A 17,957-nucleotide genomic window follows, 5' to 3' on the forward strand; every position below is an offset into this window, starting at 1 on the left:
TTTTATTACCCTACTTATTCTGTTAATGAGGTGTACATCCCCTTGATTCTACTTATCGTGCCTATGTTATCTTGTTTTTGTCCGTCTGCCTCCCCCGATTAGACTGTAAGCCTGACATTGGGCAGGGATTGTCTCTATCTGTTGCCGAATTGTATGTTCCAAGGGCTTAGTACAGTGCTCTGCACATGGTAAGCGCTCAATAAATACTACTGAATGAAGGAATGAATGTATAGGAACTGATAGAGGCTGACATGATCACCCAAATCAATCTCGCAGGAGCCCTCTGGGTTGGATGCGTGATCTCAGCGTGAGCCACACCTCTCCTGCTCCAGGATGGGAGTGGTGAGGAAGCCCTCTGCCAATTTCCATTTCCACATCCGACACCTCCCCTAGAGAATACGTCAGAATTTCTAGCCTTCTTCTGCATCACCAGATCATCTCAACGTCCAAGTCTTATCAGCCAAACATTGCTCAAATGCAGTTTCAGCAAACCCGGGGCTGACTATCAATTGATTGACCACCACCATGTACTGAGCACCTTCTCAGTGTGGAGCATGTTGCTAAGTAGGAGGGAGAGTACACCAGGAGTTAAATATTCATTAGCAAGGAACTGTATTTAGGGAAGCAATGTGGCTTCGTGAGAAGAGCATGGGCCTGGAAGTCAGAAGATCTGGGTTCTAATCCCATCTCCTCCACTTACCTGCTGCATCATCTTGGGCGATTCACTTAACTTCTCCGTTCCTCAGTCTCCTCATCCACAGAATAAGGATTCGATATGTGTACTCTGTGAGCCCCAGGTGGGACCTGATTGTCCTGTATCTAGCCCCACAGCTCTTATTTATATATCCGTCATTTTATTTATTTGTGTTGATGTCTATTTATATTGATGTCTGCCTCCCCCTAACCACCACTGACGCTATCAAACACCACAATCATTATTATGCCCCCAAATGCCATTTGGCTTAATTCAAAGATTTCCCCCCACTTTGTAGGTAATTGTATTTCCCCCCATTTCTACCAGTATCGTTGCACTAGCTATTCTGGCGTTCCAGGGCAGGGGTTGAAGTTCACTCTTCCAGTTGCCAAAGAGTGCATTAAACTTGTTTAAAAACCTAGAATTAGTGCTGGGATGGATACAAACAAATCAAGTTGGACATAGTCCCTGTCCCAAATGGGGCTCGCAAGTCTTAATCCCTATTGTACAGATGAGGTAACTGAGGCCCAGAGAAGTGAAGTGACACACCCAAGGTCCCACAGCAGACAACTGGCAGAGCAGGGATTAGAACCCATGACCTTCTGCCGCCCAGTCCTGGGCTCTCTCCACTTCGCCATGCTCCTTCACCCCACTCTACCGGAACGAGAATCCCTGAGTTCGATCCTACCTGAAATCGCCTTTATTATTGAGGACCCTTTCTGCGGGACAGTAAGGCGCCACTGTTTCCAGGACAGCGATTTCCACTCGCTTGGTTTTAGATCCATAGGAATTGTTGACCAAGCACTCCCAGGTCCCGGTGGCACTAATATCAATGCTGGACAGAATCAGCTCCCTAAAAGAGATAAGAGGTGAAAACAGAAAATGAGCAAATAGAGCATTCATTATGGAATTACTATGCATTAATAATAATAGTAATACTTGTGGTATTTGTTAAGTGATTAATAAGTACCAGGCACTACACTAAGCTCTTGGGTGTATAAAGTAATTCTGGTTGGATGCAGTCCCTGTCCCACGTAGGGCTCACAGTCTCAATACCCATTTTACAGATAAGGGAACTGAGGCCCATTCATTTATTCAATCACATGTATCGATCACTTTGATGTGCAAAACATTTGGGAGGGTACCATACAATAACAAACAGACAGTCCCTGCCTACAATGAGCTAACAGTCTAGAGTGGGAAGTGACTTGCCAAAGGTCAAACAGTAGACAAGTGGTGACTCCACACCCGTGCTCTATTCACTACGCCATGCTGCTCCTTAGGGGCAGATAAAAGATAATCAATTATCTTTTAGTGGTAATCAAAGATTACCCAAGTGTAATCAAAGTGGTCACCAATACTTTGTCCACTTCGGCAGGGAAGGTGGGGAAGTGCTCCAAATCTAGAGGAAAAGGAAGCAGGGGCCTTATCCTTATTGTTCAAGTGAGGAAACTGAGGCACAGTAAGGTCAGGGGACTCGCTCCAGATCACACAGTGGCGGAGGAGGGATGAGAAACCAGGTCTCATGTCTCAGAGACTGAGGGTCTTTCCAACAGTCGGTCAGTCAACCGTATTTAAAGGTTGGTATTTGTTAAGTGCTTACTATGTGTTCTAAGCACTGGGGTAGATCCAGGGTAATCAGGTTGTCCCACGTGAGGCTCACAGTTTTAATCTCCATTTGAGAGATGAGGTAATTGAGGCACAGAGAAGTGAAGTGACCCGCCCACAGTCACACAGCTGACAAGTGGCAGAGCCGGGATTCAAACCCATGACCTCTGACTCCCAAGCCCGGGCTCTTTCCACTGAGCCATGCTGCTTCTCAAGTATTATTTAGTGCTTAGTACAGGACTCTGCACACAGTAAGCACTCAGTAAATACAACTGAATGAATGAATGACTTTATTGAGCCCTTACTGTGTGCAGAGCACTGTACTACGCACTTGGGAGAGTACAATAGAACAATATAACAGACACATTTCCTGGCCACAACAAGCTTACAGTCTAGAAAGGGAGACAGACATCAATATAAAGAAATGTATAAATGACAGATATGGACACAAGAGCTGGAGGCACTGGGAGGGGGATGAATAAAGGGAGCAAGTCAAGGCGATACAGAAGGGAGTGGGAGAGAAGGATAAGAGGGCTTAGTCAGGGAAGGCCTCTTGGAGGAGGTGTGCACCAGGCCATGTTTCCTCCCATGCTGTGAAGGGCACTATTTGCCACCCTCTGGGTAGTAGAGAAGCAGTGTGGCTCAATGGAAAGAGCCTGGGCTTGGGAGTCAGAGGTCATGGGTTCGAATTCCGGCTTGGCCACTTGTCAGCTGTTTGACTGTGGGCAAGTCACTTAACTTCTCTGGGCCTCAGTTACCTCATCTGGAAAACGGGGATTAACTGTGAGCCTCACGTGGGACAACCTGATTACCCTGTATCTATCCCAGCGCTTAGAATAATGCTCTGCACATAGTAAGCGTTAACAAATACCAACATTATTATTATTATCATTAGTGTAAAGACCCACTTTTTCTCTTCTTCCATTCTCCTCTGTGTTGCCCTGACTTGCTTCCTTTGTTCTGCGCCCCTCCCAGCGCCACAGCACTTGCGTACATATCTAAAAAATATTTATTTCTATTACTGTCTCTCTCCCCCATCTACCGCTCTCAGCGTCACACCTACAGAGTTTCCAGTCCTCTACCAGTCTCATCTATAAGAGGGAGAGTCAAACAGAGGCACATCCATTTCATTCCTAGGTTGGGCAGTGGCTAGCGAGTGGAAAGCCATCTGCTACAAGTCAAAACTCATCCGCGCTGGGCAGCGGCGGCACGGGAGAGAATCGAGGGTAGAGACTCGAGTTTACCATGTGGATGGAGGCGAGGGTAAAAACACTTCTCTATTTTTACCAAGAAAACTACGGATCCACTACCAGAACGACGGCAGATGGAGGCGGGGGGTTCTGGGAGAGATTTTTTTTTTTTTTGTATTTGTTAAGCGCTTACGATGTGCAGAGCACTGTTCTAAGCGCTGGGGTAGATACAGGGTCATCAGGTTGTCCCACGTGAGGGTCACAGTCTTAATCCCCATTTTACAGATGAGGGAACTGAGGCCCAGAGAAGTGAAGTGACTTGCCCACAGTCACACAGCTGACAAGTGGCAGAGCCGGGATCGAACCCATGAACTCTGACTCCCAAGCCTGGACTCTTTGCACTGAGCCACGCTGTTTCTCCATGAAGCAGCATGCATCCATGGTGTTACTATGGGTCGGAGATGACTCGACGGCATAATAATGTTAGTATTTGTAAGCGCTTACTATATGCAGAGCACTGTTCTAAGCGCTGAGGTAGATACAGAGTAATCAGGTTGTCCCCCGAGAGGCTCACAGTCTTCATCCCCATTTTACAGATGACGGCATTAAGACAAGACCTCCGGTTAAGACTGTAAGCTCGTCGTGGACAGGGAATGTGTCTGCTTATTGCTGTATTGTACTCCCCCAAGCACTTACTACAGTGCTCAGCACACAGTATGCATTCGATAAATAAGACTGAGTGAATTAAGTGCAGTCCACAGAACAAACTGATTTGGAAATCAAAAGAGAGTAAAAGAGAAGAGTAACAGCTTATGTTCCGTGGGTGGGGTCAGACATTACTTCCCAAGCTCTCAGTTTTTTTAGGACTCCGCATCGATTTTCTACACTTTAAGATGGAGAGTGAGGCTAGGACTAGTTTGGAAATGATGGAAGAGAAGGGAGGACTCAAAGAGCTAGGTGAGGGTCAATCCACTGTCACCAGTCTTCCTAATAAAATGATTTCCCTTAGTAGCAATATTTCCCGAACGTTCAGAGCCGCGACCTAGCTTTGCTGTCATTTTCAAGGTGAGATTTAGTTTCGCTTTTTAGCGTGATGGTGGTTTCCGTTCCGAGGTACCTTGAGTCACCGCACATGTAATTATGAAGTGACTGACATAAATCACTTTTCAATGTCAAGCGAAGAAACCATTAATTATAGGCTTGAACTCTCCATGTCTGAACTTGAACCGCTTGGCCATCACGACTCATAAAACGAAGGTTATCCAAAACAATCATGAGTCTTTTAATAGTCACCTAATTGTTATCAAGTGCCTTCAATTAATGGTGATTAACTGAAGCAACAGGAAGCTGGAAGAGGAGGAGGCTACAACTTGAATCTACCCAGTGCTTAGAACAATGCTTGCCACATAGTAAGCGCTTACCAAGTGCCATAATTATTATTATTATTACAAGCACGATTTCAGCCCTGTCCATCCTCAAGACTGATAGTTTATTGTGGGCAGGAAATCTGTTTATGATTGTACTCTACTCACCCAAGCGCTTAGTACAGTGCTCTGCACATCTCTTAGATTTTTTTGAGGAAAATCATAATAATCAGAGTGGTATTTTCTTAAAGACTTACCATGTGGAAGCACTGTACTAAGCACTTAGAACAGTGCTTGACACATAGTAAGTGCTTAGCAAATAACATTTTAAGGATCTATATTATATGGATAGAAGATAATCAAGTCGAGCAAGCGCTTAACAAATAACATTATAAGGATTTAATTATACGGTTAGAAGATAATCAACTCGGACTCATACCCACATGGGGCTTACGGTCTAAGTAGGAGGGAGGTCAGGTATTGAATTCCTACTTTACAGATGAGGAAACTAAAGCACAGAGAATAACGATAATGATAATGATTATGGTATTTGTTAAGCGCTTACTATGTGCCATGCACTGTACTAAGTGTTGGGGTAGATATAAGATAATCATGCTGGACACAGTCCCTATCCCACATGGGGATCACAGTCTTAATCCCCATTTGACAGATGAGGTAACTGAGGCACTGAGAAGTCAAGTGATTTGACCAAAGTCACCCAGCAGGCAAGTCACGGAACCAGGATTAGAATCACAGGTCTGCTGACTTCCAGGTGTATGCTCTTCCCACTAGTGTACACCGCTTCTATTTATGATTTATTGGTTTGAGGTTGCATTTACTGCTTATTGTGCTCAGTTCATTAGTTTTTATTATTTTATATTACACAGCAGAAAAATGGTGGAACACTGCTTAGACCTCAGGTCCTCCTGCCTTTCAGGCCATTGCTCTATCCATTAGGCCATGCTGTGTCTGCCTGCTGGGTGATCTTGGGCAAGTCACTTAACTTCATTTATAAAATGAGGATTTAACATAATATTTAACAAATATAACATCTGTTCTCCCTCCTATTTAGATTGTGAAATCCATAAGGGACTGGGCTTAACTTTTAACTTTACCCCAGAGCTTAGCACAGTGATTGACACATAGTAAGGGCTTAACAAATACCATCTGATGATAAAGATGACCAGGACGATGATGATGATGATTACACTTTGCTCCTCTAATGCCAACCTACTAACTGCACCTCGATCTTATCTATCTCACCATCGACTTCTCGCCCACATCCTGCCTTCATACATAACATATCCACATCTCTCTCTCTCTTTCTCTCTCTATCCACCTTCAAAGCCTTATTAAAAGCACATCTCCTCCAAGTGGCCTTCCCTGACTAAGCTCTCATTTCCTCTTCTCCTACTTGCCTCTGCATTACCCTTATACTTGAATTTGCACCCTTTATTCATATATATTCATATATATATAAATTCATTATATTTATTTTTGACAGCTTGTTGGGGACAGGGGATACAACTCTGTTGTATTGAACTCCTCCAGGTCCTCTGCACATCGTAAGTGCTCACTAAATACGACTGATTGATTATTACTACTACTTTTATAAGGATAGGCAGTATAGACCAGAGAACTCCCTATATGAATACTATATGTGTGCATATATGAGAACTCTATGCATACATATATATCTCTAATTCTATTTATTTGTACTGATGCTATTGATGCCTGTTTAATTGTTTTGATTTCTGTCTCCCCCCTTCTAGACTGTGAGCCTTTTATGGGCAGAGATTGTCTCTCTTTGTTGCTGAATTTTACTTTCAGGGCACTTACTACAGTGCTCTGAACAAGGTAAGCTCTCCATAAATATGATTGAATGAATGAATGAACTCCATTAATGCTCCCATATGTTTACACAAATATTTGCTTCAGTTGAAAATTAAGCCTTGGGACTTTTCTCAGACAATGTCTTTTCCTGTCCTATATGGGAGAGAGAAAACTGGCTGACCAAACAGCTGTGAGGAACAAGACGGTGGGGTGTTATTATTTGGTTTGTATCTTAAAGCAAATTCGAATTTATTTAAAGTATCGGTGCTTTTGGAACTCAGAAATATGGTGAAAACACAACTAAATGGTAAATTATCAAGCCCCCAAATGACAGCTGATCCGTATTTTTAGGAGAGGTGTGATGTTCTCCAAAGCTTGACAAGCTGTGACATTCCTAATTGAGTGGTATTTCAAACACTGTCCTCTAGTGGACAGATATGAAAAATATATTTACCATAATAGTAATAATAATAATGTATTTAAGTGCTTACTAGGTGCCAAACACTGTTCTAAGCGCTGGGGTAGATACAAGGTTATCAGGTTGTCCCATGTGAGGCTCACAGTCTTAATCCCCATTTTACAGATGAGTAACTGAGGCACCGATAAGTTAAGTGACTCACCCAAAGTCACACAGCTGAGAGGTAGAGGAGCCAGGATTAGAACCCATGATCCCTGACTCTTAAGCCCGTGCTCTTTCCATAGATCCACAGTGATAATAATAACAACAATAATGACAACAACATTTGCTAATACTTACAATGTCCCAAGCACTGTACTAAGCACTAGTACACATTACTACAGGGATAGATCGATGATAATCATCTCAAATGCAGTTCTTGTCTGAAGTATTATGATTATCATTATTCTTCTTCTTGTAAAATAATCATTATTATTACCACATAGGGCTAACAGTCTGGAGTAGATATTTAACACCTATTTTAGAGATGAGAAAACTGAGGCATAAAGAAGTTAAGCGACTTGCCCAAGGGCATTCAGCAGGGATTGTCTCTACTACATGTCTATTGTATTCTCCCAAGCGCTTGGTACAGTGATCTGCTCACAGAAAGTGCTCAATACCATAGATTGATTAAGTTTAAACAAGCATGGGAAGAGGGGTGGACTGGAAGAGGATGGGAGTGGGGAGAAATGGGTAGTTAACCAGATTCCAGCGTGGCTCAGTGGAAAGAGCCTGGGCTTGGGAGTCAGAGGTCATGGATTCGAATCCCAGCTCTGCCACTTGTCAGCTGTGTGACTGTGGGCAAGTCACTTCACTTCTCTGTGCCTCAGTTACCTCATCTCTAAAATGGAGATTAAAACTGTGAGGCTCACGTGGGACAACCTGATGACCCCGTATCTACCCCAGTGCTTAGAAAAGTGCTCTGCACATAGTAAGCGCTTACCGAATACCAACATTATTATTGCGTTGTCTTACGCCATCGAGTCGGCTCCAACCCACAGCGATGCCATGGACACTTCTCTCCCAGAACACCCCATCTCCATCTGCAATCGTCCTGGTAGTGGATCCAGAGAATTTTCTTGGTAAAACTACAGAAGTGATTTATCATCGCCACCTTCCACGCGTTTAACTCGAGTCTCCGCCCTCGACTCTCTCCAGTGCCGCTGCTGCCCCACATGGGTGAGTTTTGACTTGGAGCAGATGGCCTTCAACTCACTAGTCACTGGCCAAGCTAGGAATGGAATGGAATGGATATGCTTCTGCTTGACTCTTCCTCCCATAGTCAAGACTGTTAACCAGATTATTAGGTGGAATTACAAGGGAAGGTTGTCACATCCATTTTACTTCCATTCCGCGAAATATAAACTGGTTATTCTGTAGTAGCGCACCTCTGATTCGATATAAATGCATTAATGTCACTGTAACACTCATAGGTTTGGTTGTTATGGGGAATTCAATCTTATTTTAGGAGCCAATGTCCAATTCATAACACTGTTTCTATATGAAAAGTGGAACCCATTCACAACGTGAATCAAGAATCAACTGCATTAGTACAGTGCCGTGCACACAGGAAAGCTCAATAAACATGATTGAATGAATGAATGATAATAATTATGGTATTTGTTAAGCACTTACTATGTGCCAAGTGCTATTCTAAGCACTGGGGTAGATACAAGGTAATCAGGTTGTCCCACGTGGGCTCACAGTCTCGATCCCCATTTTACAGTTGAGGTAACTGAGGCATAAAGAATTGAAGTGGTTTGTCTAAGATCACACAGCAGACAAGTGGTGGAGCTAGGATTAAAGCCCACATCCTCTGACTCCCAGGCCCAGGCTCCTGACCCTAAGCCACGTTCCTTCCCTATTGTACTCTCCCAAGTGCTTAGTACAATAGGTGCTCAATAAATTCCATTGATTGATTGATCTGAATAAAATCATGGGCAAACAATTCTTGGGGCAGATCAATGATCCAATTATTCTGCCTGCATCTGGGTCAACAGAAACTGGATGGTGGCCATTCTAGTAGACAGACATCCTAATGTTTAGGGATGGATCAACCAACCTCTCTTCCTTTTCTCCTCGACAACCAGCATGGCCTAGTGGATTGAGCACGGGTCTGAGAGTCAGAAGGACCTGGATTTGAAACCCGGCTCCGCCACTTGTCTGCTGTGCGGTCTTGGATAAGTCACTTCACCTCTCTGGGCCTCAGTTACCTTATATGTCAAACAGGGATTGAGACTGAGAGCCCCATGTGGGTCAGCGACTGTGTCCAACCCGATGTGCTTGTATTGAGAAGCGGCATCGCTTAGTGGCAAGAGCTCGGGCTTGGGAGTCAGAGGACGTGGGTTCTAATCCTGGGTCTGCCACTTGTCTGCTGTGTGACCTTGGGCAAGCCACTTCACTTCTCTGTGCCTCAGTTACCTCATCTGTAAAATGGGGATTAAGACTGTGAGCCCCATAGGGGACAACCTGATTACCTTAATAATAATAATGTTGGTATTTGTTAAGCGCTTACTATGTGCCGAGCACTGTTCTAAGCGCTGGGGTAAACACAGGGGAATCAGGTTGTCCCACGTGGGGCTCACAGTTAATCCCCATTTTACAGATGAGGGAACTGAGGCACAGAGAAGTTAAGTGACTTGCCCACAGTCACACAGCTGACAAGTGGCAGAGCTGGGATTCGAACTCATGAGCCCTGACTCCAAAGCCCGTGCTCTTTCCACTGCGCCACGCTGCTTGTGTCTACCCCAGTGCTTAGAAAAGTGCTTAGCATATAGTAAGCACTTAACAAATACTATTATTATTATTATCCACCCCAGTGCTTTTGTACAGAGGCTGGCAAACAGTAAGTTCTTAATGGATACTATCGTCATCATTATTATTAGGACCCATAATGGGGCATCGTTTGTCAGACAACGAAGAACAATTTTAGTTAACTTTTGTGTTCCCTGGTTGTAATTAAACAGCCAAAGCAGTGAGTTTTGAGAGAATTTGGGGATTAAATAACTGGTGTTTTAAAAGGCAGATGGCTGTCAGGAGATTCAGTGTCTTTGGAGAATTCAAACCCTGGTTCAAGATGTCCATTAAAACCTTCAGAGGAGTAAGTCCGACATCATCAATGTACCATTTTATGCATCAGCAATGAACATTTACTGAATATTCACAAGGTACTGTAAAACACTCAATATACTTTAGTCTTTCTCAGGGGAAACATCACAGTAGAAATTAAAAAATTGCACATGAAGCAAAATCGGGGCCAATTTACAGGAAGTCTTGCAAAGGACCAGAATAATTTGGTCTTGAGAATTGCCAACACTGGTTAGGATGGGATGCGACTTTAACTGAAGATCAGATGGGGCTTCTCAGGAATTAAGAGGTAGCTCTCTTACTGATTTCTGAACCAGTGTCTTCCTGAAGGAGATTCTACACTTTCTGGAGGATATTCTTTGGTTCACGCCACTGCCAAAGTACTGAGGATGCCTGTTGAGATGGTGGTAATTTCCCCTTATAGCCAACGTGTTCCTGGATTCTACCTTATAAAATATATTTGCATTCATGAGCATTTCTGTTCAGTGAAAAAACCTACGCAATAGCAAACTCGAGCCATAACTTGAAATTTGCTCTTATAAACCACCTACAAACTGCCATTTGCGAAATGATTGGGGAAAATCAAGGACCTTAGAGAGTGTTGATTTGTTGCTGTTTTTTTTTTTAAATGATACTTCTGGGGCACTTACTATGTGCTGGGAACTGAAATAAGCTCCAGAGTATTTACAAGATAATCAGGTTGGACACAGTCCCTCCACATGGGGCCCACAGTCTAAGTAGGAGGAAGGAGGATTTATTTCCCATTTATAGATGAGGTAACTGAGGCACAGAGAAGTTAATTAATTTTGTCCAAAGTCATACATCAGACAAGCGGCAGAGCCAGGATTAGAACCCAAGTCCTCTGATTCTTTGGCCTGTGCTCCTTCTACTATACTATGCTTCTTTTTACCATTTAGCACCTTTCCATTTAGTATCTCCATCAATGTATTTATTCACTGATTATGATATTTATTAAGCATTCGCTATGTGCCAAGCATTGTTCTAAGTAATGGAGTAGATGCGTGTTAGTCTTGTTGGACATAGTCCTTGGCTGACATGGGGCTCAAATTTTAAGTAGGAAGGACGACAGGCATTGAACCCCTAAATTACAGCTGAGGAAACTGAGGCCCAGAGAATCAATCAATTAATTATATTTATTGATGATGATGGCATTTGATAAGCGCTTGTTATGTGCCAAGCCCTGTTCTAATAGCTGAATTATTGAGCACTTGCCATGTGCATAGCAAAGAAGTTAAGTAACTTGCCTAAAGTCCCACAACAAGCAAATAGCAGAATACAAATTAGAACCCAGGTCCTCCACCTCCAAGGCTGTGTTTGTGCAAGGCTTGTGCATCCATTAGGCTACGTGGTCTTCACTCTCCATCTCCATTAGTACTTTTCCCTCTCCTTCCTCCTTTCCCATCCAGGAGTGCTCAGTGCAGCCTCTGAACAGAATAAGGGGCAGCTTTAAGGATAATAATAATAATAATGTTGGTATTTGTTAAGTGCTTATTATGTGCAGAGCACTGTTCTAAGCACTGGGGTAGATACAGGGTCATCAGGTTGTCCCCCGTGGGGCTCACAGTCTTAATGCCCATTTTACAGATGAGCTAACTGAGGCACAGAGAAGTTAAGTCACTTGCCCACAGTCACACAGCTGACAAGTGGCAGATCCGGGATTCAAACCCATGACCTCTGCCTCCCAAGCCCAGGCTCTTTCCACTGAGCCACACCGCTTCTCTATCAAGACAGAGGGATGTAATGCTTCCATGAGACAGGTCAAACTAGCAGATGAAACAGCTTTCTGTTTCAATTGTGTAAACAGGGTTCTTTTGCGGTAAAATATATATTGCACAGCTAAACTGGATGCTAGGTCACTCTGGAGATACCATTTTCCCCATTATTCTGAGAACACATTTTCCCAGGGTTGACCCAGATTCTTTCCACTCTCTGAGTTCCTGGAGAGCAATTTACGTGGGCTGCTGAGTTATCAGATGCCTCATCTCCTGGAAGAAAGAAAGAGGCTGAGTCTCCATGTGGAAGTTTTGAGAGACAAAGCATAATGACTGGGACATACAATTGTTATCTGAATTACCATCTGGATATGGCACATGATGAATAAATTTGTATTCCCAAGGGGACTTATGGACCACAGAACCAGCAAAGAAACTCTACACTGGAAACCCATCTGGAGGTAGCAAACTATCAACTGATTTTTCTTCTCCCTAGGGATTCTGACTAAGCACAAAAATGCCGAAATGATCAGAAAGGGCATTTAAAATTACCTTGATAATCTATTTCCTTTGATGTATGGGGAAGCTTCTCACCTAGAAGTTCTGGCTCAAAAATAAAAATGCAGAAAACGGCATGGTAACTGCCCTTATGAAGAAGAAGAAGGAGATCGCCTCTCAAGAATGTTACTGAAGATGCAGATTTCTAGGAAAGGACTTTGTTGTTCCTCGTCTGGATTCTGATGCTCCAATATCTGCATGGGCACCGATCAAGTTGTGGTTTGCACAATATAGTGCTTTGCACAGAGTAAGTGCACAATGATTGCCACTGCTTGACTAGTTCGGGTTCTTGCAGAGAAGACGTCCACCAACTCTGTTAAAATGTAGTCTGGCAAGTGTTTAGTTTAGTTCAGTGCTTTGCACATAGTAAGTGCTCAATAAATAATAATAATGATGATGGTACTTGATGACGATGGTATTTGTTAAGCACTTCCTGTGTGCCGAGCACTGTTCTAAGCTCTGCGGTGGATACCAGGTAATCGGGTTGTCCCACATGGAGCTCATAGTCTCAATCCCCATTTTACAGAGGAGTAACTGAGGCGCAGAGAAGTGAAGTGACTTGCTCAAGGTCACACAGCAGACAAGTGGCAGAGCCGGGATTGGAACCCACGTCCTCTGACTCCCAAGCCCGTGCTCTTGCCACTAGGCCGAAGGAGCGAGCAGTATTTGCTAAGCACTTACTACGTGCCAAGCACTGTTCTAAGTGCTGGGGAAGATGAAAGGTAGTCAGGTTACCCACATGGGGCTCACGGTCTCATTCCCCATTTTACAGACGAGGTAACTGAGGCAAAGAGAAGTGAAGTGACTTGCCCAAAGTGACACAGCAGAAAAGTGGCGGGCAAGTCACTTAACTTTTCTGAGCCTCTGTTACCTTATCTCTAAAATGGGGATCAAGACCGTGAGCCCCACATGGGACAATCTGATTCCCTTGTATCTGCCCCAGCACTTAGAACAGTGCTTGGCACATAGAAAGCGCTTACCAAATACCATCATTATTAAATTATTATTATTACAATCTAACCACAGACACATTCCTGCCTACAACGAGCTCACATTCTAGAGGACTCCGACTTTACCTCTTCAGACTCCACTGCAGAAGGGCAAAGCTGTATATGAATATGCTGCCCATATAATAATAATAATAATAATGTTGGCATTTGTTAAGCGCTTACTATGTGCAGAGCACTATTCTAAGTGCTGGAGGAGATACAGGGTAATCAGGTCATCCCACTTGAGGCTCACAGTTAATCCCCATTTTACAGATGAGGTAACTGAGGCACAGAGAGGTTGAGTGACTTGCCCACAGTCACACAGCTGACAAGTGGCAGAGCCGGGAGTCGAACCCATGGCCTCTGACTCCGAAGTCCAGGCTCTTTCCACTGAGCCATGCTGCTGCTTAGAAACCCTGATGTAACCTCCACCTTCAAACATCCCCAAGTGACAACAATTTTCCAAGCAGAGCTTGCAAAATGTCAAAAGTGTGACTGTTAGCTCCTCGAGGGGATGGATCATGTCTTCCAACTCTCCCAAGCACTGAGTACAGTGCTCTGCGTACGATAAGTGCTCAATAATAACCTGACAATTAGCTCGTCTCGACTGTTAGTTCTCTGTGGACAAGGATTGCGCCTACCAAATCTATTGGGTCGTATTTTTCCAAGCGCTTAGTATAGTGCTTTGCACATAGTCAGTGTTCAATACGTACCACTGGTGGACTGATTGGTAACAGGAATCCCCAAGACTCAAGGTTCTTCATTTGCCTAAGTGAAACACTTTGGTACTTAAAATGATTTAACTGGGAAATGATGGGTAATGAAGTGTATGTCGGCATCAACATAAAAAGAAGTTTAATTAGGCAAGAGAGCGCATTATTTTAATCTACTCCCCCATTGCAAATGATTTTCCATCACTCCTTGTCATCTTTACAGGAAAAGGTAAATAATGAGATCAGACACTTCTCAGAGTACTTACACAATACATTTAGACTTAGCTCTGTCATAATCTACCTTTCCACTTGGCTTGAACTTTGGGAATTGGGAAGCAGCGTGGCTCAATGGAAAGAGCCCGGGCTTGGGAGTCAGAGGTCATGGGTTCGAAACCCGGCTCTGCCACTTGTCAGCTGTGTGACTGTGGGCAAGTCACTTCACTTCTCTGGGCCTCAGTTCCCTCATCTGTAAAATGGGGATTAACTGTGAGCCTCACGTGGGACAACCTGATTACCCTATATCTACCCCAGCGCTTAGAACAGTGCTCTGCACATAGTAAGGGCTTAACAAATACCAACATTATTATTTATCTGATTGTGAGTCTATATGGAAATGGGACAGTGTCGATCTGATTCTCTTCAATTGTATTTATCAAGCATTTACTGTGTGCAGAGCACTGTACTAAGCAGTTGGAAGGATACAATATAACAATACAGCAGGCACGTTCCCTGTCCACAGTGAGTTTACGGTCTAGAAGAGGAGACAAACAGTAATATGAATGAATAAATTATGGACATGTACATAAGTGCTATGGGGCTGGGAGATGGGGGGAGATGAATCTAGTGAGCAAGCCAGGGTGACGCAGAAGGGAGTGGAAGAAGATAAAAGGAGGGCTTAGTCAAGGAAGCCCTCGTCGAGGAGATGGGCCTTCAATAAGGCTTTGAAGCAGGGCAAAGTCATTGCTTGGTACGAAGAGGGAAGGTGTTCTGTTCTGAGGTGTTCGGGAAGCTGCGTGGCTCAGTGGAAAGAGCACGGGCTTGGGAGTCAGTGGTCATAGGTTTGAATCCCGGCTGTGTGACTGTGAGCAAGTCACTTAACTTCTCTGTGCCTCAGTTCCCTCATCTGTAAAATGGGGATTAAGACAGTGAGCCTCACATGGGACAACCTGATTACCCTGTGTCTAGCCCAGCGCTTAGAAGAGTGCTCTCGCACATAGTAAGCGCTTAACAAATACCGACATTTTTAATTTATTTCATTTCCGAGCCGGGGCAGGGCATGGTGAGAGTTCAGCGGTGATATGGACGAGATCGAGGTACAGCGAGAAGGTTAGCACCAGAGGAGCGGAGTGTTCGGGTTGGGTTGTAGAAGGAGAGCAGCGAGGTGAGGTAGGACGGGGCAAGGTGATGGACGGCTTTAAAGCCAATGGTGAGGGGTTTCTGTTTGATCCGGAGGTGGATAGGCAACCACTGGAGATTCTTGAGGAACGGGGAAACGTGGACTGAAAAGTGAAGTATGAACTGCAGTGGGGAGAGAGAGGAGGCTGGGAGATCAGCAAGGAGGCTGATACAGTCATCAGGGCAGGAGGAATAAGGGCTTAGATTAACATGGCAGTAGTACGGACGGAGAGGAAAGAGTGGATTTTAGCAATGTCGGGAATGTTGAACTGACAGGATTTTGTCATAGATTGAATACGTGAGATGAATAAGAGAGAGGAGTCAAGGATCCTGCCAAGGTCACAGGCTTGTGAGACGGAAAGGATGGTGGTGCCACCTACAGAGATGGGAAAGTCAGCGGGAGGACAGGGTTTGGATGAGAAGATAAAGAGCTCTGTTTTAGACGTATGACGGTTGAGGTGACGGCAGGACATCCAAGCAGAGATGTCTTGAAGGCGGGAGGAGATGCGCAACGGCAGAGAGGGAGAGAGTTCAGGGCTGGAGATGAAGATTTGGGAATCATCCACACAGAGGTGGTAGTTGAAGCCATGTGAGCAGATGAGTTCTCCAAGGGAGGGGGTGTAGATGGAGTATAGATGAAGAACAGTATTGACCCCAACATTCAGCACAGTGCTTTTTATATACTAAATGCAGCGTGGCTCAGTGGAAAGAGCCTGGGCTTCGGAGTCATAGGTCATGGGTTCGACTCCCGGCTCTGCCACTTGTCAGCTGTGTGACTGTGGGCAAGTCACTTCACTTCTCTGCCTCAGTTACCTCATCTGTAAAATGGGGATTAACTGTGAGCCTCACGTGGGACAACCTGATGACCCTGTATCTCCCCCGGCGCTTAGAACAGTGCTCTGCACATAGAAAGCGCTTAACAAATACCAACATTATTAAATGCCTAACAAAATACTACAACGATGATGATGATGACAGTAATGATAATTACTCCAAACATGAATCTGTTTGCATTCCATGCACTGTGATGTGGGAAAAGCGGTTATATTATTGCATACTCCAACTGGACATCTTGAACCCCAAACCGCTAATTTTCTTTAATGTTCCAAGAACGTTGGAAAGCATGTGTTAAAGGTACCTAGAGTGTAATGGCAGGCGATTACTATTCAGAGTTATTGAAAACTGCCTGACTCTCTGAAATCTACTCATCGGTGTGAGCTTTGCACTATAAACTCCTTGTGATAACATCTACCAACTTTGTGGTACTGAACTTTCCCAAGCGCTTAGTACAATGCTCTGCACAGAGTGATTGCTCAATAAAAATCATTGATTGGGCAGTGAACGTTTCGACCAAATCTGTTATAATGTACTCTTCCAAGTGCTTAGTACAGTGTTCCGCAAACACTAAGCCCTCAGGAAGTATGACCGATTGATAGAGAAAAAGACAGTGCTAATATTCATATCCCCCTTTGCTTCTGTACACCTTGAACTCTGAATTATGAGCAGTCTGAAATTCTGCTTCTCTAGCCACAGTTCTCTACTGACTTTTGTTTTTATTTTAGGGGAGCAGCATGGCCTAGTGGATAGAACATGGGCCTGGGAGTCAGAAGGACCTGGGTTCTAATCCCAGCTCTGCCACTTATCTGCTGGGTGACCTCGGGCGAGTCACCTCGCTTCTCTGGGCCTCAGTTCCCTCATCTGTAAAACGGGGATTACGACCGTGAGCCCCGGGTGGTACAGGGACTGTGCCCAACCTGATTAGCTTGTATCTACCCCAGAGCTTAGAACAATGCTTGGCACATAGTAAGCACGTAACAAATACCATTATTATTATTATTTTGTTTATTATGCATCTGTCCTTGTCCTTTATGTTGTTTGAATATTTTACTGTTTCATCTCTTCTGATGGGTTTGTCTCCGGTCCTCTTCCCCACTTATTCTCATAATAATGTTGGTACTTGTTAAGCACTTACTTACTATGTGCCAAGCACTGTTCTAAGCACTGGGGTAGATGCAAGGTGATCAGGTTGTCCCACGTGGGGCTCACAGTCTTCATCCCCATTTTACAGATGAGGTAACTGAGGCCCAGAGAAGTGAAGTGACTTGCCCAAAGTCACACAGCTGACAAGGGGCGGAGCCAGGATTTGAACCCATGACCTCTGACTCTCAAGCCCATGCTCTTTCCACTGAGCCATGCTGCTTCTCTGAGCCCCTCCTGGGGCCAGGGACCCAGACTAATTCCAACCTGTGGGTTGAGAACTGTACTAAGTGCTCACAGGAAACACTTAATAAATTATTATTACTACTATTACTCCTATTTTGTTAGCATCAGTCTTC

At 44.2% G+C, this 17,957-nt stretch overlaps 1 protein-coding gene across 2 annotated transcripts in view; it reads right to left on the minus strand.

Annotated features, from left to right (window-relative positions):
* The window catches only part of ADGRA1 (adhesion G protein-coupled receptor A1), a 679,465-nt gene that overhangs the window by 361,182 nt on the left and 300,326 nt on the right, over positions 1-17,957 (minus strand). For both annotated transcript variants that reach the window (XM_029061334.2, XM_029061335.2), the window contains exon 8: positions 1,383-1,547. In XM_029061334.2, the coding sequence (XP_028917167.1) occupies positions 1,383-1,547 (165 nt within the window). The remainder of the gene's footprint in view (positions 1-1,382; positions 1,548-17,957) is intronic.

This window comes from Ornithorhynchus anatinus, chromosome 3 (genome assembly GCF_004115215.2).
Source record: "Ornithorhynchus anatinus isolate Pmale09 chromosome 3, mOrnAna1.pri.v4, whole genome shotgun sequence".
NCBI classification, from domain to species: Eukaryota; Metazoa; Chordata; class Mammalia; order Monotremata; family Ornithorhynchidae; genus Ornithorhynchus; species Ornithorhynchus anatinus.